The sequence below is a fragment of the Lactuca saligna genome, chromosome 6, assembly GCF_052625555.1.
Source record: "Lactuca saligna cultivar CGN05327 chromosome 6, ASM5262555v1, whole genome shotgun sequence".
NCBI lineage: Eukaryota > Viridiplantae > Streptophyta > Magnoliopsida > Asterales > Asteraceae > Lactuca > Lactuca saligna.
The window spans coordinates 17997057-18022731 of NC_136422.1; the positions used below are offsets into that span (position 1 = coordinate 17997057).

The following is a 25675-nucleotide window of genomic DNA, read 5'->3' on the forward strand; positions in this document are numbered from 1 at the left end:
ACATCTAAACTCCTAAGTGCCTAGGTAAGAAATACCACGCTCGTTCCTAGCCCACAATAGAGATAAGAAACAAGAAACAAAGGATATCGAGGGTAACATAGTGATTTATAATCTTTAGTGGATTCTAGAAGCCTTTTCAGAAATGTTATCTATGAGTGGCACAGCAAGTTCGAAAATTAACTCAACTAATGAAGCCATTTCCATAGCAAGACCACCAAGGATACTAAGTGTCATCAAACACACCAAAGCCATCCAGACAATGGAATGACCCAGTAAGTATGAAAGTTACTAAACCAAGACTTGAACCTCGAAACGTCTATCCAACTCATAAAGAGGAAAGGCTAGGTATCCATAATACCATTGACTACTAAGAATTCAAACGAGCCCATCCTTAAGGAATCGATATGCCCCATCCCAAAACGAAGACTTGCTCGACCCGCCCCCAGAAACACGCAAAGATCAACCTCCTACAAGTTCAGAATCCCGCAGTAAGAAACTCCAATGGCAGCCTAAAAAGTATGAGGCCACCTACATCATGCGACCTTAACCCTAGCAATAATAGTGTTCACTTCAGGGTTTGGAGGTACTACTTTGGGACGTCCAATACACGACCTCATTAACCATGACCATCAATCCACCTCACCATAGAGGATGTGAAGGCATAATACCTCTGTGTTGGGCTGAGATGACCAACACCCAACTAGCAAGAGGACAAGCATCGGACAACACTCTTACAGACCCGAGATCATTAGGGAAAACGACGGAGAAAATAGTTCAAATCAAGGCACGACCTCAAGCATCGTGAGACCAACAAAAAAAAAAGGGGATGTTGATAAATGGTAAAAGCCTCTGGAGTTTCAAGTAGGGGAGCAGGTGCTATTGAATGACTTTCCCTAGAAAAGGAAGATCCAAGTTGGAAAGCAGGGCAAGCCAAACCCACGATACATCGGGCCGTTCGAGGTTCTTTTCTGGATCGATTCATTGGCCTACATACTACTACTACCCTCAGAACTTAGCAACGTACACCCAACGTTCCATGTATCAAAATTGAAAAAGGGTGCCTATCGGATAAAACCCTCATCATTTCCTTGGATGAGATCGAGATAAACGAGAATCTCCGGTTCGTCGAAGAGCCGGAAGAGATAATGGAAAGAGAAGTGAAGCGTACAAAACAAAGTCGGATTCTAATTGCGAAGGTTCGATGGAACGCTAATCGTGGATCGGAATTCACATGGGAACGCGAGGACCTGATGAAGCAGAAGTATCCTCACTTATTCTCTAGTTCATAGTTCTATCATTGAAAAGAAATTCGGGACGAAATTACCTCTAACGGGGAGGCCGATATTTGAAAAAGAATAAAATATAAGAGGGTCTGGGGAGGCCGGTATTTGAAAAAAAAATATAAAGAAGATTGGTAGAGTGTTTGAATGATTTTTCGGTTTTGTTATTTGAAAGACAACATGCCGAAATGATTAGTTTAAAAATAAATTTGCAAGACTCAAAATCGACGAGGTCCATTTTGATCAACAATATATCGATAAGTTATATTTTTAGAGTGCAAAATTTTGAATAAAATTTTCTATATTGTTATGTTTTGAAAATTCAATTCTGCCCCCCCAGCTATTGTGTATGTGTTCCGCCCACATTATATATGATTATATAGAACAACAAAAAAAATCTTTATAAATTGATCTAAGACCTTCATTTTATATCGTACTTATTTCACTAGTAAAAAAAAAATGAAAATTCATAATTATAGTCTTATGTTCAAGCCTAACATAATGTTAGTTAATTATGATTTGTAGTCATATGTTGACGATAAACCCGATTGATGAGAATGCACTTTACATTAGGGAGTAACTATTATGCTCTTATATTCGGAATTTTTAAAGAAGATGACTCATCCCCTCAATCATTTGGAGCTCACTTAATTAACTATTCCACAACACATAATTAAGCTTAACTTCATAAACTTTTGTAGATAGCAGATATTATTGATTATTCATTTAATTTTTCTAAATAATTATTTTGTCTCCACTTCATAATCAAGAAATATTTCAATTTTTGAGGCCGGTGGGTAATCACCAATGAGTGGTCATGGTTAGGCTCTTTGGGCCCATGGTCGGTGCCTCCAAACATTCTCTATACATGAAATGCAAGTGGTCATTATTTAAACTGATTTCACAAAATAACTTTAAAGAATGAATATTTTTTAAAATACAAAAAAACTTCAAATTATGGACTATATAACCCTATGTTGAACAACTAGGAACTCACAAGTTTCAGCAAGTCAATCATCTTACAACTAGTTATTTATCTTTTTGAGTTCATAGTTTCGGTCTTAGAAACCTTAAAAATGGTGAAGTTGGCATTTGGTGATTTTGGTGATTCATTCAGTGTTGGCTCAATTAAGTCATATTTGGCTGAGTTCATTGCTACACTTCTTTTCGTCTTCGCTGGTGTTGGCTCGGCTATCGCATATGGTGAGTTTTTCATTTGGCCAAGTAATATTTATATCTATAAAATAATAGGTGTTATTTCTTTCAAGTGTGGCATCAATTCATTTCCCATCGTATGTTTAAATATCATTTATCTAGAGAACAATTAATAACACAATTTAAGAAATAAGACTCAATTGTTGTTGTAACATGAACTTGTATTGGAACTTTATAGGCAAGCTCACAACAGACGCACCATTAGACCCTGCCGGACTAGTAGCTGTTGCAGTGGCTCATGCTTTTGCATTGTTTGTCGGAGTCTCAATGGCGGCCAATATTTCCGGTGGTCATTTGAATCCAGCTGTCACCTTTGGATTGGCTATTGGTGGCAACATCACCATCCTCACTGGTTTATTTTACTGGATTGCTCAATTGCTCGGTGCCACTGCTGCTTGTTTCCTTCTCCAGTTTGTCACCGGTGGCTTGGTAAAACTCTATTTTATAGTGAAACCTTTTAAATAATATATATGTATGTATGTATGTATGATGTATATGTGTGTTTGTATGAACTCATGAATATGTGTATGTTGTTTTGATATTTGGTAGGCTGTTCCAACCCATGGGGTTGCTGATGGGATGAATGGTCTACAAGGAGTAGTCTTTGAGATCATTATAACATTTGGGCTAGTCTACACTGTTTATGCAACTGCAGCGGACCCCAAAAAAGGCTCACTTGGAACCATCGCACCCATTGCCATTGGGTTCATCGTTGGAGCTAACATCTTGGCAGCCGGAGCATTCAGTGGTGGTTCCATGAACCCTGCCCGGTCCTTTGGACCTGCTGTGGTTAGTGGAGACTTCTCGCAAATTTGGATCTATTGGGTTGGACCACTTATTGGTGGTGGTCTAGCTGGACTTATCTATGGCGATGTATTCATTGGATCATATGCTGCACTCCCAGCCTCTGAAGACTATGCTTAAGAAGTTGTAATAGTTTTCATTGTGAAATTGTACTCATGCTTTATGTAGGTTGCAATTGTAATATCCTTTTTATTTGGCTTCCATTTTGAGAATTGTGGAAAGTAAAGGGTCATTGTTGATGAGATATTGTTATATATCTTATTCATATTTGGCCACCTCATAATCTCAAGTTTGTGATTTATTTTGCTTTGGTAAATTCTAAGATTGTAATCTTGAGATGTGAATAAGAAGTGTTTATGTCAAGTGATGAATGCATGGCAAAACAACCTATTTCAGTTCATTTGTTTATTAAAGCATCATATTTTTATTTTTATTTTCTAATAAAACATCGTGTTTTAAAAAAAATATATAAATTGAATAGATTTGTCAAATAGTTGCAGCCCTTGAACAAGTTTTGTACCTTAAGATGATAGACTTTAAAGATGTGGTTAGTCACTTAAAAGCTTATGAGGAAAGAATCAAGGGAGAAGACAAAGTAACCAAGACTAAAACAAATTACTTTATTCCAAAGCAGAATCTTCTAATAGAAACACCGAATCATCAATAGGTAGAGGTCGGGGTTCAAATAGCCGAGGAACGGTACGTGGTGATGGACGTGGTCGGGGTAACACCTAAAATCACAGTCACTTGGAATCCACTAAAACTCGTGATGATCAAAAACAAAAAGGAAAATAACATGAACAAAGAGATCTCTCTAATATTCAATGTTACCGATGTGATAAGTATGGTCACTTTGCTTCAAGATACCTGAACCAAACAATAAATCAGGAGGCTAATCTTAACGAAACATAAGAAGGTGATATAGATCATGAAGAATGGCCATTCTTTATGATGAATACAATTCAAGAAACAGTGTTCTTGAAAGAAGACAAATACATCCCTCCTAAAGATGCTAAACCCATTGGTTTAAGATGGTTATATAAAATTAAAAGAAATGTGAATGGGTCAGTAACAAGGTACAAAACGCATGTAGTGGCTAAAGGCTATGTACAAGAGCAAGACATTGATTTTGATGAAGTATTCACGCGGTAGCTCGACTCGAAACAATAAGACTATTGATTGCTCTCGTGGCTAGGAACGGATGGAAGATTCATCGCTTAGACATGAGAACGATATTTTTATATGGTGACTTAAAAGAAGAAGTGTGCGTAAGCCAACCATAAGGTTTCATGAAGCAATGTGAAGAAACAAAAGTCTACAAATTAGCAAAAGCTTTACGATTTTCGACAATCTCTTGAAGCTTAATAATACGTTGAAAAATATGGGTTTCAACAATGCATCCAAGAAAATGCGATTTATAGAAAGGTTTCAAATGGAGAATATATAATTGTTGCGGTTTATGTAGATGGTTTTTTTCGTGATGAGAAGAAGTTTAGAGTTTATAAACCAATACAAGAAACTAATGGTCTTATAGTTTGAAATGTGGGATCTTGGCGAACTAACTTGATACTTGGGTATTGAAGTATTGCAAGGAAACGGTGTGTAAAGGTAAAACAAGAGAATTATGCCATAAAAAATCTAAAAGAAGTAAGTATAGAAGATTGTAATTCAACTCAATGTCCTATGGAGCCGAAACTAAAATTATCTAAAGTTAAAGATGAACCAGAAGTTGAATCTACCCATTATAAAAAATAGTAGGTTTCTTACGATATCTATTGCACAGACATCCCGATTTAGCATATATGGTTGGAGTAGTTAGTCGTTATATGCAAAGTCCAAGAGAATCTCATGCACACACTATTAAGCAAATCCTTCGTTTGTTACGTGGTACTCCATCTTTTGGGATAGTATATAAACATAGTAAAAATACGATCTTCCTAGGTTATAATGATACGAGTCACAATGTAGATGTTGATGATGGCAAAAGTACAACAAGGTACGTTTGCTACCTTGGTGACTCGTCTATCACTTGGTGCTCCCAGAAGCAAGATACATTAGTAGCTTTGTCCTCGTGTAAAGCTAAGTTCATGGCAGCTACTGTAGTTGCGTGTTAGGCAGCTTGGTTAGGGGAGTTGTTAGCTAAACTGACTTGAATTAAGAAACAAAAAGGTGTTAATTCACATAGACAACGAATCATTAATAACATTGTTAAAGAATCTTGTCTTTCATGGAAGAAACAAACACATTCAGACTTGATTCCACTTTATTTGAGAACGTGTTGAAAATGAGCAAGTGATTGTTGAACATTTTTCAGGAGTCATGCAATGAGCGGATCCACTTACGAATGCCTTAACTCGGATAAGGTTTGCGGAGATGAGACGTTGATTGGTGTGCATGAATTACCCTTGACTTAGAAATTCAGGAGGTGATTTTTGGGGAATTATGTAAGAACAAATATGGCTAACGGCATGTTTTGGTCCAGATTATGGATTACTTGGAGTGTTGTCCAAGGTTTCCTAACTTCCTTGAGCAATAAGGAAATTCTTAAAAGTAATGTTTTGTGATTATCTTTCTAGAATCCTAGTTTTATTCGAATGTGTTATGTTTAGCATAAAAACCGATAGGATCCTCTAATCACATCATATTAAGTTTTGAGTTATTTTTCTTCAATAAAATTTCCAGCGAGTTAAGGCTCACATTCGTCTTGTTTTCCTGTTTCTTTGCCTTTATCTTATAGATATTTGTAATGGTTTAATTATATATATTCTCTGATAATGATTATATTGTAGGATTATTATATATGATTAAAATATTATTGGATTGAAAACTTTATTTGTCTTATCAGGTTTCCCAATACAACTCACTCAAGTTATATGCATCATAGCTTGTGAAACTAAGGTTGCTGGAAACTAAATAGGATGTCAAGTGAAATAAGAGAGAAACTTGTGATAGTATTCAAGACCTTGTGTCTTTACGCTGTAACATATGTCATATATGAATTATGATATCCACAGTGCTTTAATATTTTGAAACAGTATTATTATTTTTTATGGTTTTATTTAATTAGGATTTTCCGCAACAAAGACAAATGATATTTAAAGTGTAAAGGAAAAGTTTTATTTAGTTCTGAAAAGTAGAGGATGGTTTGAGTTTTAAACATCCAAGATAATAATAAACAATAATGATTTGAATCTACATATTGCACCATAAGATGTATAAAATTTACGTCGTGACTTCAAGACTTGTACTTACCACTAAGTTTGAAAAAATGTCACCTTAAGTCACATATTTATATAAAAATGAATAAAATAGAATATATATATATATATATATATATATATATATATATATATATATATATATATATAATTATTGATTATATACAAAAGTGTCGCTTTAAGTCACACTTTACAAACGAGTAAACGACTTGGTTCGCCACGACTCAAAAAAGTTTGAGGCTTGACATTTCCGTCAAGTCCCGCCTTATGTTATTTAGAACCTTGCTATGGAGTACGATGATCAACTTTTGATTTTGATTTTTTTTTTTTGTTTCCATTGCTTTGTGTTATATTATAATCATAACATCTTTTTTTTTCAATTTTTGAAAAATCACAAATTTATTTTGAATGACCCTTTATAGACTTGTTTTTTAAATTTTAGAGTACTTTTTTTTTTGCAAAATGTTTTTCACAAAAATATTTCTACTTATGTCTGAAATATCTATTTGAAAATGTTTAATATCACAGTTTTTAATAAAATATATAACCTTAAATTGTAGTTTATATATATTTTTCATTTACTATGTTTGTTTAGATTGTAGTAAAAAACATTTTTTTTCATGAAATTCTAAAATTTTTCATTAGATTTCAGACTTGTTTTTGAAATTCTGGTGTTTTTTCTTTTCGAAGTCCAAAATCCGAAATGTCACTCCAAAATATATTTGTTTGTTGGAAAAAATATATTTTTGTCAATCTAAATGTCTCATTTCGGATTTAAATGGTTATTTTGCCAATATATATATATATATATATATATATATATATATATATATATATATATATATATATATTGCTTAAATACACATCATATCATGGTTAGATCATCCACAATGCATAGTTTAATGAGAAAGTTGAATAGGGTGGTATGCCTAATTGACATTTAATTGATTAAACTCTATTATTGTGGAATGATATGTTGGCATTCAATAGATATGAAGTTCAATGACTATTGAACTTTTCAATGGGAAAAATGAAACTTTAAGAAAATTAATGTAGAATTATATAATAAGTAAAATATGTTGGATAAGGTGTCTAAGTCCATAACTTATTTGGTATATACTTGACCCGACCGGCATGGTCCATTTGGGTTGCATCTCATCCAAACTATTATGGATAATTTTATGAGAGTTATACACATATGTTTATTAATATATTATGAGTTATAATATATTAATATGAAGTTACGTTATTTAATTAGTTTTAGTCTTAAATTAATCATGGATTAATTTAGAGATTAAAAGGAATACTAATTAAATTATGGGCTATTTGTTTTATATAGTGTGGGCTAATACTCATTTGTTAATGGGCTAGGCTTATGTGGAAGTCCATGGATGATCCATGGAGCTTTTAACCCATGGATCCTTGGAAAAGGAAAAGACATGGGTTATTAGGGTTTCACCCTTACCATGCATACTATATAAGCATGCTTATGGAGCATGAAATGAGGCCAAAGAGAAAGCTAGTGATCTAGTGTGTGTGCATGTGTGTGGCCGATTTATACAAGGTGTATATACTCTCTCAAAGTTTTCCAAGAGTTTGTGGTGTTTGTGATTCCATTTGAGGCATTCACACTATTGGTGCTTGGCCCTCAAACTCCTAAGAACCCAACACACCAAAAGGTATGTAATCTCTTCTAACTCTTTTATGTTGAAATGTTCCCCATGCCATGTTAGATAGGTTATAAACCTTGGAAAATTATTATTTTGCATGTATTTAGACAAAAATAGATCCAAGGTTTATTAGGGTTGCATGCACACTTAGGAAGTGTTAGATTGCTCAAAACCCAACAGTGGTATCAGAGCCTAGGCTTGCTTGTTTGATACTTGATGCAAAATAGTGAAAAAAGTCGAAATCGTTGCTGTCTGCATGCTAGACTCGCCGAGTCCATTGGGGGGACTCGCCGAGTCCAAGGCAAACTCCAACCTACTCGACGAGTCCGTTCGTGCACTCGGCGAGTAGGATCGAAAGAATGCAGAATCTTGACTTTTGCTGCTGGAAATGGACTAGAAACGTTACCCTAAATTGTTTTGGTGTTGTAAAACTTATTTAGTTGGTGTAATGGTTGTTCTAATCCATTTACAATAGCATATATCAAAATTCCATGATTTTATGTGTTCATATATTTCTTGAATTTTGATGATCATGTTCATGTTCTTATGAATTTAGAAAATGATAGGAATTATTTGCTGAATTGTTTAGGATTAATTCTTTATCATTTATGTGTTTTAATGGAGTCCATAATTTGTCCTCAAGTTATGGATTACCAAAGGTCACTTTCATTTAACACACACTTAAAACACATAAGTTACATGAAAATGAAGAGTCTTCATTTTTATGAACCTTTAATTCATAAGTTATGAAATGAAGAGTTTTGCAAAGTTACAAAACTTGCCCTCAAGTTTTGGAATTTGTAAAGTTTCACACACTTTAATAAACTTTAATTCCAAACCTTAGAGTTTTAATAGTTAAAATTCAACCCTTATACTATTTATAACATTAATGGTTAATTATTATATATATGTATAAGAATAAGTCGTTTTACCGTTAGTAGGCCTCATTCACGAAACCGGTCTATAAGGTGGGTATAAGGTTGTTGCCTATAAAATGGCGACTTAATGGGTGTCTACTCTCACCCACCGCTTGCTTGACTGGTGGAGGGTCGTTAGCCGAACGGGTAGGACAATGACTTTAAATTCTCCCTTCATTAAAAGTATTAATGATAAATACTAAAGTAACTAAAATCTTAATAATTCCCAATCTTAGTTACTTTAGGAAAAATGTGAATTTGGTGCTAACCCATGGAATTCACACTTTGTACCTTACCAAGTCGTTGGTGGAGCGTGTGTGGTTAACCGGCACACTAACTTGGACTAGTAAGGACCACGAAGGGTGACTTAATGTTTGTCATAGATCAATGGAGCGTGTGTGGTTAACCGGCACATTGATTAGGTGATAATATTAAGGGTACCAAGTGAATTGGTATGGTTATTCACACCTTGTTTTGTGATCCTCGGCATCCCAGTCACAAAATTTGAGAGGGCACACTCGAGATTGAAACATGCCATTGAAAAGTTCAATGAATCTCAAAAGATCTAGGAATTTCAAATCCAATTAAAACCTAATAAATTATTTCGTTTTTCATGGTGGAAATTGGTGAATCGTCATTCGCCTACCTTCAAATATTTTATAGCTTGGATTACGGCATCCCTCTTCTAAGTTATAAAATAGTTTGTTGGGTCCTAGCCTTAATATTTCATATTGGGTGTCATATTAAGGACTTTAAATCAACTATCTTGAATATCTCCCAAGACATGTCTGGTTTAGACATTTATGATCTTCCCAAATATCTTGAAGATGATGTTCCTCAACATCATGCTTCACTTCCTCTATCTCCTCCAATTATTCTCCCTCACCCACAAGTTCTTGAAAAGTTTAAAGTCACTCAAGCCCTATTGGCAAGTTAAGGTCTTGGTGTGGTCACATCTTGGAGATGTAGTCACATATTGACAAGACGGGAGAGTTGGGTGTCAAAGTCTCGTGAAAGTTGGATGTTCAATCACTTTCTTAGTAACATAGCGGGTCACTTTGGGACTACTATGAGACAGACTATGACACGAGCCTTAATGATCTTATCTATTTGCTTTGTGCTGTGGAATCAGAAATGATTTGGAACACTAGTAAAGCAAATTTTGTTAGAAGATCAACTTCCCAAACCTTAAATGGACATTGGCAATGGTAGCATTGGATATCTAGAAAAGCATTTCTCTTCCCAATGGAAAGGGATCGGCCATAGTCAACTCGGTTGACCAAATGGTAAAGAGAAAGGCTAAGTCTGAGATAGTCTCATGTGCCATTATCAAAGGGTCTACATGTGTTTTGTTGCCAAAGGAAGGGGCATTGGTTGCAAAGCTGCCATAATTTACCTAAGGATGTTAAAGTCGATAAGATTGATTCTACTTCGGGTAAAATACACTGTATAACTCTATTAAGTTCCTATTTGGAGATTCTAATTACATAATGTGAATGGGTCACATGCTGATGTCTTTTAAGAATCAAAGAAAAGATAGGAAGCTTAAAGAAGTATATGCTGATTTTGATTGCGAAGATGGGTTTCGATCACATGGTTCGGTAATCAGAATTTTGAGCTGTTGCTTAAGAGTTATAATATATTGCTTATGAATAGATAACAACAAGTTTTTCATGTGGATTGTAAGGATAAGTTTTTCCGCAAAGTTTTAAAATAAAAAAAAAAGGTTTTAATTTTATTTATTTTAAAAAAATATCCTTACAATGGCATCTGTGGAAAATTGTTGCTTATATGTTTCCAGTAATAGCAATATTGGAAAGTGGATTTGATTCTTTCATTTGTGGTAGTGTCTGAATTTACCAAATGAAGAAATTTTTTCATCACCCAAGTTTCAATCGGACAGAAACTTGGAATCATACAAGTTGTATTGTATGATGAATGAGAATTTTCATCTTTGAAAAATTAAGACTAATTCTTTGATCACATGTATATGTGAGTCAATTGAAGGACTAAGCAATTAGGTACACTGGGTGTGCGCTGGTCAAGGTCCACCACAAAGATTGATTTGTCATGATTTACTAAAGATTAGTAAATATGATTATACTTATAAGGTTAAGTATAATTTTGTAACATTGGAAAGGATACAATGTATGACAAAACGAATAAGAAGAATTAAATTAGGCAGAAAGATAAAAGTATCTCAAATCTGAAAAGATGGGAGAGTACTTTAGTATCAGTTTTATGATCATCTTAATGATATAGAAACCATATCACAAATTCATACTCTAAGGACGTCTTAGTGCATTGTTATGGCTAAGAAGAGAGGTCATGAATTGTTGGATTGGTTAAGATCAAGGAGATGAGTCATACTTCGTTCCAAAACAATTCTTAGAGTCATACTCCAAGATTGTAACATTGAGTGACATAAAGTAAGGTTTAAAACACTTATCAAATGTAGTGTAAAATGTTTTCTACTCTTGTACATTTGAGATTGGTAAGTTGTGATGTCTTGGATGAGACAAAGACCAACTAAGACCAATTGTGTGAAGTGTTAGTCTTGATAAGAATCCGCACTATCCCTTGAATATTTGTTTTGTCAAGGAATGGTTCTTGACTGGGGAAACTTTTATGTCAAGAGGACAGTGGGAGCCTTAAAGATCCTAAAAGAGTTTCAAGATCTAATCAAGAGTGAAACCTGTAATTTATCACTAGCACACGACTTAAGGTTTGCAACCTATCGTGTTGACATAATTCTCATTTCTGTACCTACTTCAAATAAGTTGAATTTACATGTGAGTTATCAGAGTTCAACTTGGAAGCATTGGTAGGCCTTATGTTACCAAGGTGACAAGAAACTAAGATTGAATAAGTTTAATCCATGTAGGGCTGAATTTGTCACTAACCTTATCTTGTGATTATGGTTTTGGCAAATTCGCATGGATAGGAATTCATACACTATAAAATCTAAGTGTCATAAGGTTTCTCTCCGATTCATGAAAATGATGGTGAGGAAACGCTTTCACTAAATAGATTTTAAGTAGATATCAATTGTGTCATTTGCATTTTCAAAAGTCATTAGTGGAGCGCGTGTGGTTAACCGGCACACTAACATGGACTTGTGAGAAATGGCAAATGCCTAAGCAATTGAGACTATGATCACGGCATCCATTTTCATAGTTCTGAAAATTGTTTAGACACACATGTGAGCTATCTAAGAAAGGGTGTATGAATCTAAATTTCAGAAGTCCAACAGATTTCTGGAAATGTGTCAGAGCTAGTGGGAGCATAAGTGTTATGCTGATAATCATCATGTTAGTGGGAGCATGATTATTATGATTAGTATTGTAAGCTAGCAATGTTAATTATAGAAAACAAACTTTCAATCCGTGAAGTTGCAGGGGTTGAAAAGTTGTTTTGCTATAATCAAGGGAGAGGAAATTATACTTCATTTCAATTCTAAAGCTTAGATTGAGATTTTAATCATCTTTAGTCAAGAATATATATGAATTTTGTGTTGGAATGGTTCAACTTGAAGAAATTCTTTAAATATTGCATTTTCAAAATTCGATTATGATTACGGCATCCCTCTTCATAGTTAAATTTTGAAAACATGGCAAATGAAAAATATTGTAGCAAAAGACTGGTCTAGTATCATGTCTTTATGTGAGACATCATGAATCGTGTCCCATATGCTTCGGATATAGGATCGATTTCACGTGCTATAATATTCATCCTTTCTAAATTTTCCAAATGCTTAAGGCATTTAGAAGGGAAAAGTCTAGAACTGGATATGACTAAAGTGATTAAGCAATTGTCGAGGACAATCTGAGGTTCGCCAAAGATTGGTTGCTCAGGGACATTTGGAAGTCTAGTGTTAATTTTGGTAGGACCATATCGATATTTTCTGAAAAGAGGTAACTCTTGTTCGGAAGTGATAGTCAAATGGAACTATGGAAATGTCTCCATAGGTGGAAGTTATTCAATCTATGTAAGATTAGGAAACTTAATGCAAGAAGGATGTTCCCAAGGAGCTTATCTCCTTTGGAATGCTCTGTAATGGTTGATGTCAAGTCTTTCTGACTTCGTGCATAATCATTACAAGAGGATCAATGCATATAAGTTTAGAATCTAACAGATTTCAGTAAATGACATGAATTTGGAATTCTTGCATTTACAATAAGGATTTGGGATTGTGAAATGAGTATCATTGGAATTATGTTCAATTTATCTACATCACAATGTAAGGATCATAGACAAATATAGTGTGCATACTTGGGGTATGGCATAACTATTGTTTAGAAAAACAAAGTGTACATGCTAGGAGCACGGGACGACTGTTGTTTTATTCAAGTCTTAAGTTGATTATTTGAAACATTGAATAATGTGTAATCAATATGGTGATAAATAAAAGGTGGTTTTATTTATATTCAAAAGGGTTCTGAGACCATATTAGATTCGATTATTATTGTGTTTCACTTTGCATGTTTTGACTTCCAAAATAGCTAGGTTATTCTTTCCGGATGACTAAGTTATTTAAACACTCCACAGTCGTTCATATGTTGGAAGTAGGTATGAATCAAGACTGTCATGAATCGGGTTTGTAGATGGCTAAATGAGTTTAGTCATGGCAATGGTTGCTACAACATTCATGAGTGCTCATAAGTTATGAGTATTGGAATAAACCCACGCTCACTTGTATCACTTCATGGAATTTATCTCGAGTGATCGTGAGACGGTAATATCATATAAATCTTCAAACCTAGAGATATGAGTTGTTACCTATGAGTTGGTTGTGCATTGATTGCACGTAAACGCATCAGTAACTTGATGTTATAAAACGTGCCTTTGTGTACAATTCAATAAGTAGTAGAACAAGCATATCAGTCGAAGTTTATCTGTTCCTTCTAGAAATAGAAGCGATATCTGGGCCCCTCGATGATTTTGTTGTGACCTATGTACCGGCCGGTCAGAACTGAATTGATGTGTTCGATTAAGTTCTTTGTCAAACAAATCGAAAATCGGGAAACAAACTGCTGGACAATAAGTACGACGTTGTTCCATGTATTTGTCCGGCTGATATCATGAGAACAGAGGATTATGTGATCACTTATCTAAAATGGCGCTTCATAGTTCGACAAAGTCTTCATTGTTCGAGGGAGTTTTCGAGAGCTACGATTGTTGGTTGGTTCCTGAAGTTATAGGCAAATATAGTTATTAGACTTATCCAAGTGGGAGTCTGTTGGATAAGGTGTCTAAGTCCATAACTTATTTGGTATATACTTGACCCGACCGGCATGGTCCATTTGGGTTGCATCTCATCCAAACTATTATGGATAATTTTATGAGAGTTATACACATATGTTTATTAATATATTATGAGTTATAATATATTAATATGAAGTTACGTTATTTAATTAGTTTTAGTCTTAAATTAATCATGGATTAATTTAGATATTAAAAGGAATACTAATTAAATTATGGGCTATTTGTTTTATATAGTGTGGGCTAATACTCATTTGTTAATGGGCTAGGCTTATGTGGAAGTCCATGGATGATCCATGGAGCTTTTAACCCATGGATCCTTGGAAAAGGAAAAGACATGGGTTATTAGGGTTTCACCCTTACCATGTATACTATATAAGCATGCTTATGGAGCATGAAATGAGGCCAAAGAGAAAGCTAGTGATCTAGTGTGTGTGTGCATGTGTGTGGCCGATTTATACAAGGTGTATATACTCTCTCAAAGTTTTCCAAGAGTTTGTGGTGTTTGTGATTCCATTTGAGGCATTCACACTATTGGTGCTTGGCCCTCAAACTCCTAAGAACCCAACACACCAAAAGGTATGTAATCTCTTCTAACTCTTTTATGTTGAAATGTTCCCCATGCCATGTTAGATAGGTTATAAACCTTGGAAAATTATTATTTTGCATGTATTTAGACAAACATAGATCCAAGGTTTATTAGGGTTGCATGCACACTTAGGAAGTGTTAGATTGCTCAAAACCCAACAAAATAATGATGTGTTTATCCATTAAACTTTAAGAGAAATTAAATATTCTCCTACTTCTTGTTCCTAAAAATCCTCATATCCAATTAAATAGTGATATCATACATACTTATAAAGCTAGCATTTTTTCTTAAATCCCATGCATTTGAAACCCCCATTTTTTTCCTTTCACCACATTCATTTGAAACCCCCATGACTTTTCAATTTCTTTATAATAATAATTATCATTTGGTAATTAGGTTAAATAAATATCAAATCTAAAGTATATTCATATATAAACTAAATTTTAATATTAAAATAATATCTTTAATTCTACTTATAAAACTATGTTTTTTAACTTTTAACATATTATACTGAATTTATTAGTTTTAATATATTATTGGATGTATATCATTATCATTTTAAAGGTATAATTTTTGAACAATTTGTATAAAATACTTAAAATATTAATTAAAATATAACATTATAGGCTCAACTTAAAAATAAATTTTATTTAACTTAAACAACCCAAAGATTATTTATAAATAGTTAAAAGTGATAAATTGTAGTGTCTTTCTAATAATGATTGTGAGTTGGTTAATAAGGTTAAATAAATATCAAACCTAAAGTGTAATCATAAATAGACTAAATTTCAATTTTAAAATAGTATCTTTACTTCTATTTATAAAACTATGTTTTTTAACTTTTAACATATTATACTGAATTTATTAGTTTTAATATATTATTGGATGTATATCATTATCATTTTAAAGGTATAATTTTTGAACAATTTGTATAAAATACTTAAAATATTAATTAAAATATAACATTATAGGCTCAACTTAAAAATAAATTTTATTTAACTTAAACAACCCAAAGATTATTTATAAATAGTTAAAAGTGATAAATTGTAGTGTCTTTCTAATAATGATTGTGAGTTGGTTAATAAGGTTAAATAAATATCAAACCTAAAGTGTAATCATAAATAGACTAAATTTCAATTTTAAAATAATATCTTTACTTCTATTTATAAAGTTATGTCTTTACATTTTAAAATATTATACTTAATTTATTAGATTTAAAATGTTGTTGCATGTAAACTATTATCAGTTTAAAGCTACAATTTTTGAACAGTTTGGACAAAATACTTAAATTATCAATTTAAATATAACATTACAGTGTCAACTTAAATATAAATTTCAGTTCCACTAAAAAAACCAATTAATATTTTGTAAATAGTTAAAAGTGATAAATTATGGTGATAAATGAAAAAACTAAATTGTAATATCAGTTGAACTAAAATATTTCCTAAATATATTTATATAATCGTTAAAAATTATCAAATAAGTAGCTTAAAATAATTTTATATAAATGATTATATTGTTACCTTTAAAATTAAAAAATAATGTTTGATGTTTTAAATAATTATAATGATAGAAATTAAAACATTAAGCAAATAAATTTTAAAAAATTAGTTAAAAATAATAACTATAAATAATATTAAACCACATATAATATTTAATTTTATTGATGTGTAACTCGCGAGTAGAAGTTATTCAAACGATTGAGATTATGACGTCATAATAGATTTATATATTATCATATAATTCAAAATAATCAATATATTATATCAAATTAATATACAAATTATTATATTAAATTTAACAACAACGTTAATGTTATATTTTAAATATATATATATATATTTGTAAAAACTTCAACTATATAGATGTTTCTGTGCATTACAATGTCAACTCAAATATAAATTTCAATTTCATTTAAAAAAACTAAATAATATTTTGTAAATAATTAAAAGTGATAAATTCTAGTGATAAAAGCAAAAACTAAATTGTAATCTCAATTTAACTAAAATATTTCTTAAATATATTTTTATAATCGTTAAAAGTTTCCAACCAAGTAGTTTAAAATAACTTACAATAGCAATAGTTAAAAACAACTCTATATAAATGATTATATTGTTAGATTTAAAATAAAAAAAACAACGTTGGGTGTTTTAAATAATTATAATGATAGAAATTAAAAAATTAAGCAAATAAATTTAAAAAAAATAATTAACAATAAAAACAACTATAAATAACATCAAATCATATATTATATTTAATTTTATTCATGTATAACTCGTGGATAGAAGTCATTCAAGACATTAAGATTATGAAGTTATAATAAATGTATATATTATCATATGATTTAAAATAATCAATATACTATATCAATTTAGTATATATAAATTATTATATCAAATTTAACAACAACGTTATTGTTATATTTAAAAATTCATATATTTGTAAAGATTTCAACTATATAGGTGTTTCTGCGCAACGCACTCGCATTTGTCTAGTATGTAATATTTAATGTTTATTTAATGATATTTTAGTATACTAATATGGCATATGTTATTATTTAATTTGGTGGGAAGATTTATAAGGAAAAAAATAGGAATATATTTAATCTCTAAACTATAATAAGTTTAATACATTGTACAGTTAATTTCTCAATAAAAATGTCTCATGATTTTGACATTTTTAATAGGGAAGTGATTCGTACACAATAATTTTTTACCATACATAACAATTTATGCATTATAGAGTTGTACAATACAACACTTTAATGCACAAATTGTTGTGTATGAAAAAAAAAAAATATTATGTACGAATCACTTCCCTTTTTAATTGATTATCAACTAAAATCGTTACAAAATCAAATATAAAACGGCCTGAGTTATAAATAAATAAATAAATGCATCAACCACATTAATACATTATCATTCGTGTAAATGTTTTGCAAATGTTGCAGGATTAGGAAGGCCAGAATCTGATTTAGAAGTAGGTGGGAAATTATTTCATCTCATAATTCGTGAATTCTCTGCCATCGATCATCTCCAACCCAACCCAGCCAAACCATGCCTGTAAGTCATCTCTCCCAATTCACCTGTAAGTAGATCTAGGGTTACACTCCAGTCTCTACACACAAACTAAAAAAATTTCTACTGAACTAGTGTTATCTGATCTTACTGTTGAATCCAATTTGTTAGGTCTGGATTTAAATATAATTCTCGATTTTGTTACAGATTAAGAGGTTCCTGTTGGAGGTGGAACCACCAAGTCCAGTGAGATACTTGATCGGATCTGCAATCATGATGATCGGCGTCGTTTTGCCTCTTGGTTATATGATGTTTCGCAACAAACGTGTCCCGTCTTCTTCGTCTTTTGCTAAACAGACGTAGGTGTGCTTCCCTTTTTTACTTCTCATTTTTAGTTTATAGATCAATATGTGTTATTAGTTAATAAATAAATTCCTGGCATTATTGTAATCATCAACCTCTTAGTTTTACATTTCGCAATTCCAGTTTTTAGATTTAAGCAGATTTTGCCCTATTTTAGATGGAAGTGCTTAGGGTATAGCATTCTGTTCCAGTTATAATTTGATGGTTGAAATTGAACGTAAAGTCAGTGTGTGAAATGAGGGACCATACTAAAATGAGAATGTGGTTATTGTTTCAGGAACAAAGTTTTGATATAGAGAAAGAGATGGAGTTGAATTTGGTTTGTAGTTTGACTGAAAGAGGAGAGATATTCATATACTGTGACCTCATATGAAGGAATGTAAATGCTTTAAGCTCAAAACTCTGATTTAGAAATTACATACTTGTGTTGTGGGTGTGGTGTGGTGTTGTGTGGTGTTATTGGAATTATTTACCCATGTGACTAGTATTCTAATTGAGATATCCATAGGCACTTTAACTCTCCTCCATGACAACATGAAAAATCCAGTTTATTATTTGATTGAATTACAAGTTACGGTTGTATGACTTGGTGTATTTTGGTATCAGGACTTGCATTTGTTAGTTTGATTCACATTTTCCTATTCCATTTCTCCACCTATCAAACAAATATGACTCATGATACACAATTACACACACTGAAATGTCATCTTTTTTGCCATAACGATACAGTTAGGATTTGATGTTATATCATATGATCATTGAATCCTTAAGAAAGACATGTCTACACGTGTGTGAAAAGATGAAATGTCAACACCCCAACAAAAAAATTCACTACAAAGAGAGTTTGTAGTTCTATCATTCCTATTGTTTGACCAGGACCTAATTATGGGTTCAGTAAAACAAAAAGGAAAAAAAAAATTAAAGACTTGATAAGTAGCAAGGGTCAAAGGGCATCTGGTTAGCTTTTTCAGTCCTCATCTCTTCAAAAATAGTCGTTTCCCAGCCATCAATAATAATAATAATAAGAATAGCAATGAAATCCATATAAACACCAGCATCAATAATTACAGCTGTTGATGCCAACGTCCTAGAGCTTCTCCCATTTGTATCTTATCGCCTTTTTCAACACAGAAACTGAATTCTGATGATGGTGAAGTTGTGGGTGCTTGGAAAACTAGCACCACTGTTGATCCCATGTTAAACGCACCTACCTGCAAACACAAGATAAGATTTTGTAAGAAACTTTTGTCTTTCTATTCTTAAAACCGATTTGTGTTCGCTTCCATGAAAGAATCTAACCTCATCTCCTTTCTTGAGCATCACTTGAGGTTCATACACCCGCTCTTGAGGGGCCTCTGATTGGACCAACTTCTTTCTTGGTAGGTTTGTTCTTAAACCAGGTTCAATGAAAAGCTGCAATACATTTCTATTTAGTATTTACTATTACTTTTGGGAGATTTCAAGGGAAATAAATAAGACACATAAAGTTAAACGCAACCTCAATGGAGCCAATATTTGTTGCACCAACTGCAGCCATTGCCATATAACCTTCTTGCCATCTACCTTCTAGGACAACCTGCTAACATGGAAAATATCAATCCTCTAAAGACCAAATACTTTTTCAAACTGAAGAAAGTGAAACATCATGTGATATGACACTAGTAGACTATTTGTAGTTATTGTTTCTTGGGTTTATTTATCTCTAGGATTAAAGCACCAAGCTCTAGATTTTTGATTTTTTTTTTCTAAATGTTGTTTTACTACCTGGGTGTAAGTAAGTTATTAACAACCCCCACACTTGGTTTGTGATTTTGTCAACATAAAGATTTTTTACATAGAGAAGGAAGTTTAGAATTACCCTTTCATTCTCAACATAAAGATTTTTTATTGTCCTGATAGCACGTGAATTAACAGGGTAGAGCCGACCTGCAAAAAAGTTAACATAAACTTATTATTATTGCACATGATTTACTTGGATTGTTGAGTTTTTTTTTCATGCAATATTCTTCTATATAGTTAAAACAGGTAATAGGAGAGGTATATACTTGTCTAGAATAATGAATTTTTTTTCTTTAAAAAAAAAAGTAATCAAACAATGATGTTTACCAGAAAAATGGCGGCGAACAACTACATTCCAATCAACCGGTGAGTGAATTCGATGGTAGTTTCCTGGCGTCAGGTAAATAACACAATAAAAGAGACCTTTCATTGGACTGCTGCAATCAACATTAAAAGAAAAAGTAAAATTCCTTACTAAATAAATAGTATATAATAATATTAGTAACTTGTAAGAAGAAAAAATGTTAATTATAATTTATATGATATGAAGCGAGTAAGAGAGGTGGTATGAAATTACGGGGGTGAAGAATGCTCCTCCCTAAGTTTTGGTGAAGCTAATGAAATTCTCCACCATGATTTGTTGCTGCTGCTGTTGAGCTTCTTTTCTTGTTGGCAGCTTGTATCTTCATGGGCAGGTGATGCCATAAGAGGGAGTAAGGCGCGTGCACCTAAGAGGGAAGATACAGAATAGGAGAAGCCTTTAACTTGCTCAATCATAACCCCTTCTTTCAGCTCTCCAACTCTTAACACAGTGCCATCAACAGGACTCATCTACACTTACATGTTACATAAACATGTAAATTATAAATATAAATATATAAATATGAAGCCTACCAGAGTGTGTGGGTCAGAATTGATTGGCCTAGCACCATCTTTCAGTCTGCGAATAGCAAAATCTTTAAGTGATGCGTATTCCTTTAAAGGCAGCCCCACCTCTTCCAAATCTAAGTAACATACAACAACAACAAATCACATTCAGATTCACGTTCACACTAGTGTAATAATAATAATAATAATAATAATAATAATTTTTGGGTTCAACAAGTAACATACTTGAATGAAATGCACGAGCCCAAGCTCTATGAGCATATGGACGCACCCAAACTGGAAGTTCCTGTTTGGAAACAAACAAACATCACAACCACTTGTTTCTCAATCAAACACCAGAATACAAGACCATATTTTGTACCTCTCAACTACAATTTCTCTAGTTGTATATTGTTTGTTTTTCATGGATAACAGAAGCCAAGGGACTTAACAGTTAACATACATTCAACTTGAAGGGTCAAAGTATTTCCTTTATATTAAATATAGACATTACTGGTGAAGCTTGATGAAAATTACATTTTGAACACCATTCATATGACTGGCTAACAATATACTAAAAAAAAGAAGTACATGTTCTCTCTTTTCAAAAGAAAAGGTAAAGTGGCAACAGACTTGTTGGTAGTTATAGATTTATTCAGTCTAAAGAAACTTTGTGTAAGTAAGTACACATCATCTCTAATGAAATTATTTACTTTTACCAAATTACCAACTCAATAACATAACTAATCTTTTGCGTTTGGATGATTCTCACCTTGCCACACAAATGACCCCAAAACCTTGAAATGGAGCGTAGAGGTAACATATTCAGGAATTTAGCCTACAATTATCAAGCAAGAAAATCAGGTATTAAGCAATAACAAGTTAAAATGGCTCAAAATATGACAAAAGATGAAAGACAGAATTCAATACTTTTACATCAGGTTGGAGCTCGGGTTCAATGCCACTCTCTCTAGCCTCTTCAATCTGGATAATTTTAAGATAAAAGTTTTTCTTTTAAAAAACTCCAGCATTATTTTATTGACTTAAAGATGAGTGTTGTGGAGTGTGCATTACATACCTTTTTATCACTATACATTCGTCTAGCATGAAGAGCTCCAAGCATGGCTATAGTTGCAACAGTTGCACCGGGCACCAGAAAAGGATTACCTTTACCTGTCAACCCTCAGCCTCAGCAATCAATCATGCTATTTTCCTCTAAAATTGATAAGATCCAAATGAGCAACACTACAAATCTATTTACCTTTAGACCCACTGCTGCTACTGTCGCCATTAATGGAATCTATCCTACGGAATCGAGATTTTCCCTTAAGTATTAAGTCTATCGAGAATCTACGCCCACAATTGAAGCTTGTTTTACGACCAAACATCGCTGGTTAAACATTAAAACATGTATATTATGATTGATAAGTGAAAACATGCATAAGAAAGTTCTATCCCTCACTGGCATTTCATCAAACAGCTTGCCTGCAAACACATTCCCATTTATTACAGAACACTATATTCATCAGATTTCATACATTTGAACATCAAACACAATTACCAAATCAGTAGCAGAAAATATGCAGCAAAATAGTAGCAACTAACAAATAGCAAATCAACTATCAATGGACGTAAGAAATCACCTGACAGAGCTCCAGGAAAAATATTACAAAGAAAGCAGAAAAAAAGAGAATAATCACAGGAAAAACTTGAGCTTGACAGTTGATATTAAAAAAATACTACAGAGATTTCGTATGTGAAGAAGGAACTAACAGGAGAAGTAAACCTCTTGGATTAAAAAGAAATCGACCAACAACATCAATTGGCGATTTCAAAGAAAGCAGAAAAAAGAAGAAAGAACGCAGAAAAGAAGGAAGAAAAATGGAACCTGTGGTTGGGTGCGACGGAGTTGTGTCTATGGAATGTCTCCGGCCGGTGGTTTCACAAGGGAGGCGACGGCGAGCGGGGATAGTCGAAGTGAGGAGCAGATAGCGAGAGGCGATGTTGTAATCGTAAGTACAAGGAGTAATTTTTTTAAGGGGTGGCGCCAAAGTTTTGGACGTTTGGATTCTTATGCAAGAAAAGTCAGAATTTTCATTTTTGCGCCGGAAGTTTGTAATTTCTTTTTTTCAATTTTATGATTTTATCCATGAATTTTGTGCAAAGGTATAATACTTTTAAAAAATAATTACAAAATCATTGTATTTTAAGATTTAATTACGAAAAGATGGTCAAACTTGTTTCCGATCTTTTTGATTATTTTAATTAGAAGTGCAGCGTGGCATTTGTCCTCATAAACATCCACCCATGTCTCCTTCTATGACTTTTTCCGGCGAAATACCTCCATGAGCAGTGTTTCCAACGGAATAAGTCAAATACCTCAATCTACATAGCGGCCTCGACTCACGTGATGGCTTGCAACCGTCTTTAAACTCGGTGTACATTCTCTTAACGCAATCTTCTCCCGTGTCCCATTCAAGATCTATCCAATCTCGCTTCTATGAAACCGCTAGTTTTTACAATCAAATTGTCAACGAGATTTAGCCACCGTTACACTCATTATTCATCCTTGATTTGTAGCTTAACAAACTTTCTAGTGGTCTTGGGTTCAGTTCAATTTATGAATGTATCAAATTTCCCCGACTTCAATTTTCCAGTGCTTACTTTGGAGTCCATTATAACAATGTAATTTTCTTACAAAGTGACGGGGAGAGACCGCTCTTAGAGAAAGAGAATATCCAATTTGACCGCTTGTATATCAAAACAATTTGTTTGGTCGTGTCCCGTTTGTTACTCCTTTTAGTCGTCTGGTCTTAGGTTTGTAAGGGTACTTTCATCAAATGTGATCTTATTGATGGCGGGGATGGGGTGGTTTTGTCAAGGTGGAAAAAGTTCACTAGTGGTTTGAGGTTGTGGGCAGCATTCATTAGCATTGTACAGAGATTCATTATCGGTTGGACTTTCCCACATGGCAGTAGGAGTACTGTATTGTGGCTCTTTTATCTCATGGTTCTTTCCGTTTAACGACACAATGTTACATTGTTGCTCTTGTGTCTCATGGTTCATTCCGTTTAACGACACAACCAATTAAAACTCAACTCCAACATGAAAAATTAGAAGATGGAGTGGAAAGATGGAGGGACAAATCGGTACAATCATTTTGATTCAGACTTTATACCTTTAGAAGAAAAGAACAAGGTGAACAAAGTCTGGATCTACAAGTTCCAATGCAACCAACTCTTCTCCAATGAGTTCCTTCTTCTCTAAGATGTACCAAGAATACTCCAAAGCACTTAAAAACACCTTCTTTTTGCTCACAAGGCTCAATCTAGGGTTATGGTTTCAACAAAGGGTGTTTTTAGATATAGCTAATTTTTAGTGTTATGAGCTTTTGGTCACTTTAAGTACATAAAGTTTGGATCTTGAAAGTTTGTGACCATGTTATGGATAAAGCTGGAAACTTTATCTATCTAAACATCATTTTGATTCAAATCTGAAGGTTGGAGACTTGGACCTAATGGATTAAGTTAAAAAAAGATGCACTTTTGGGTCCCTTTGAGACTTAAAGATCTTATTTATTGGGACCATTCTATGGTTAAAGTCGGAAACTTTATCCGTTATGGAGCTATTATGAACCATAAAAATGTGATATTGGCCTTTCTATCCCTTCCATGCAAGAGTTGTAATGTCTTATTGGCTTAAGAACTTAGGGTTTTGGACATTAAGCACTTTATAGCCATGCAAAGTCATAAAGTTTGAAACTTTATGACTTAGGACATCATTTTGGGTTTGGTGAGTTTTGGATGTAAGGGATTAATGGAATAATCTCTTCATGGAGGTTTGGAACTGGACTACATTTGGTGGTACGTTGCATGTATGTGGTCAGCGCCCTGCTTTTGGTCAACATCGGAGTACGTTGGGTGTACTCTTTTGGCACGCAGGGCGTACTCTACTGGGAAGAAATATTGACTTTTGGACCTTGACCGTGGACTTTGACTTTTACCATAGCTGACCAAGTTTAACTTACGGGTATTTTGGGTATTTTGAGCTATAGTTAAGCCTTAATCTTTATATGTTGAATAGGTGGTATGTAGAGCTGGTATTCAGAGCAATGTATTGTTCTACTATTTGTCAGATTAGGAGGTGAGTTTTCTTCACTATCCTTACGAGTCGAAGGCACCAAGGTCGGCCCATTGGATTGATATCATTGTTTATCGTATGTTGATATGTCGTAGTGATCTGTTAGATTTGTATCCTAGTATATAGGATGTTGTTATGTTATAGTGATTTGTTAGATTTGTATCCTGGTATATAGGATGTTGCTATGTTGTAGTGATCTATTAGATTTGTATCCTGGTAGATAGGATGTTGTTGTGTTGTAGCGATTTGTTAGATCTGTATGACTACATGTATTTGTTGTTATTGATTGAGGCGGTCCTGCTTTATGTTGAAAGCCAAGACACCCATGGCGGTCCGGATAAACTGAAGGCTTGCAAGGCGGTCCAGTCAGGTCGAAGGTTTGGAGAGTAGTCCAGATGGGTTGTAGGTCCGGTGCGGCGGCCTAGCCATGCTGAAGGCTCTAAGAGCGGTCAAGATAGTCTATAGGCCTGCGAGGTTGTCCAGTCATGCTAAATGCTCACATGCTATTGTTTTTTTTTTGGAAAGGGAACTTCTCTAACGAGGGTTTCCGGGCC

The 25675-nt window shown here is 33.4% G+C and overlaps 3 protein-coding genes across 4 annotated transcripts; 2 read left to right on the forward strand and 1 right to left on the reverse strand.

The window, feature by feature from the left end:
- Positions 1 to 2258: 2258 nt before the first annotated feature.
- On the forward strand, positions 2259 to 3615 carry LOC145000042 (putative aquaporin TIP-type RB7-5A). Its single transcript, XM_078959189.1, has 3 exons — positions 2259 to 2483; positions 2674 to 2924; positions 3045 to 3615. Exons 1-3 carry the CDS (start codon positions 2357 to 2359, stop codon positions 3417 to 3419), a joined length of 753 nt encoding a protein of 250 aa, XP_078815315.1. The 5' UTR covers positions 2259 to 2356; the 3' UTR covers positions 3420 to 3615.
- A 14246-nt stretch (positions 3616 to 17861) lies between these two features.
- LOC145000699 (uncharacterized) lies at positions 17862 to 18917 on the forward strand. 2 transcript variants are annotated; one of them, XM_078959962.1, is made up of 3 exons: positions 17862 to 18017; positions 18180 to 18335; positions 18613 to 18917. In XM_078959962.1, exons 1-2 carry the CDS (start codon positions 18012 to 18014, stop codon positions 18333 to 18335), a joined length of 162 nt encoding a protein of 53 aa, XP_078816088.1. In that variant the 5' UTR covers positions 17862 to 18011; the 3' UTR covers positions 18613 to 18917. The 2 variants fall into 2 exon arrangements, with proteins under 2 accessions (XP_078816088.1, XP_078816087.1); XM_078959961.1 differs by having other exon boundaries at positions 18180 to 18331.
- A 153-nt stretch (positions 18918 to 19070) lies between these two features.
- On the reverse strand, positions 19071 to 23101 carry PSD1 (phosphatidylserine decarboxylase 1). The gene is made up of 13 exons (XM_078959960.1): positions 22870 to 23101; positions 22243 to 22371; positions 22060 to 22154; positions 21912 to 21965; positions 21754 to 21819; positions 21228 to 21288; positions 21009 to 21118; positions 20692 to 20945; positions 20442 to 20551; positions 20194 to 20261; positions 19834 to 19911; positions 19635 to 19748; positions 19071 to 19546 (listed from the first exon to the last, which is right to left on the reverse strand). Exons 2-13 carry the CDS (start codon positions 22367 to 22369, stop codon positions 19400 to 19402), a joined length of 1284 nt encoding a protein of 427 aa, XP_078816086.1. The 5' UTR covers positions 22370 to 22371; positions 22870 to 23101; the 3' UTR covers positions 19071 to 19399.
- Between the last annotated feature and the right edge of the window lie 2574 nt (positions 23102 to 25675).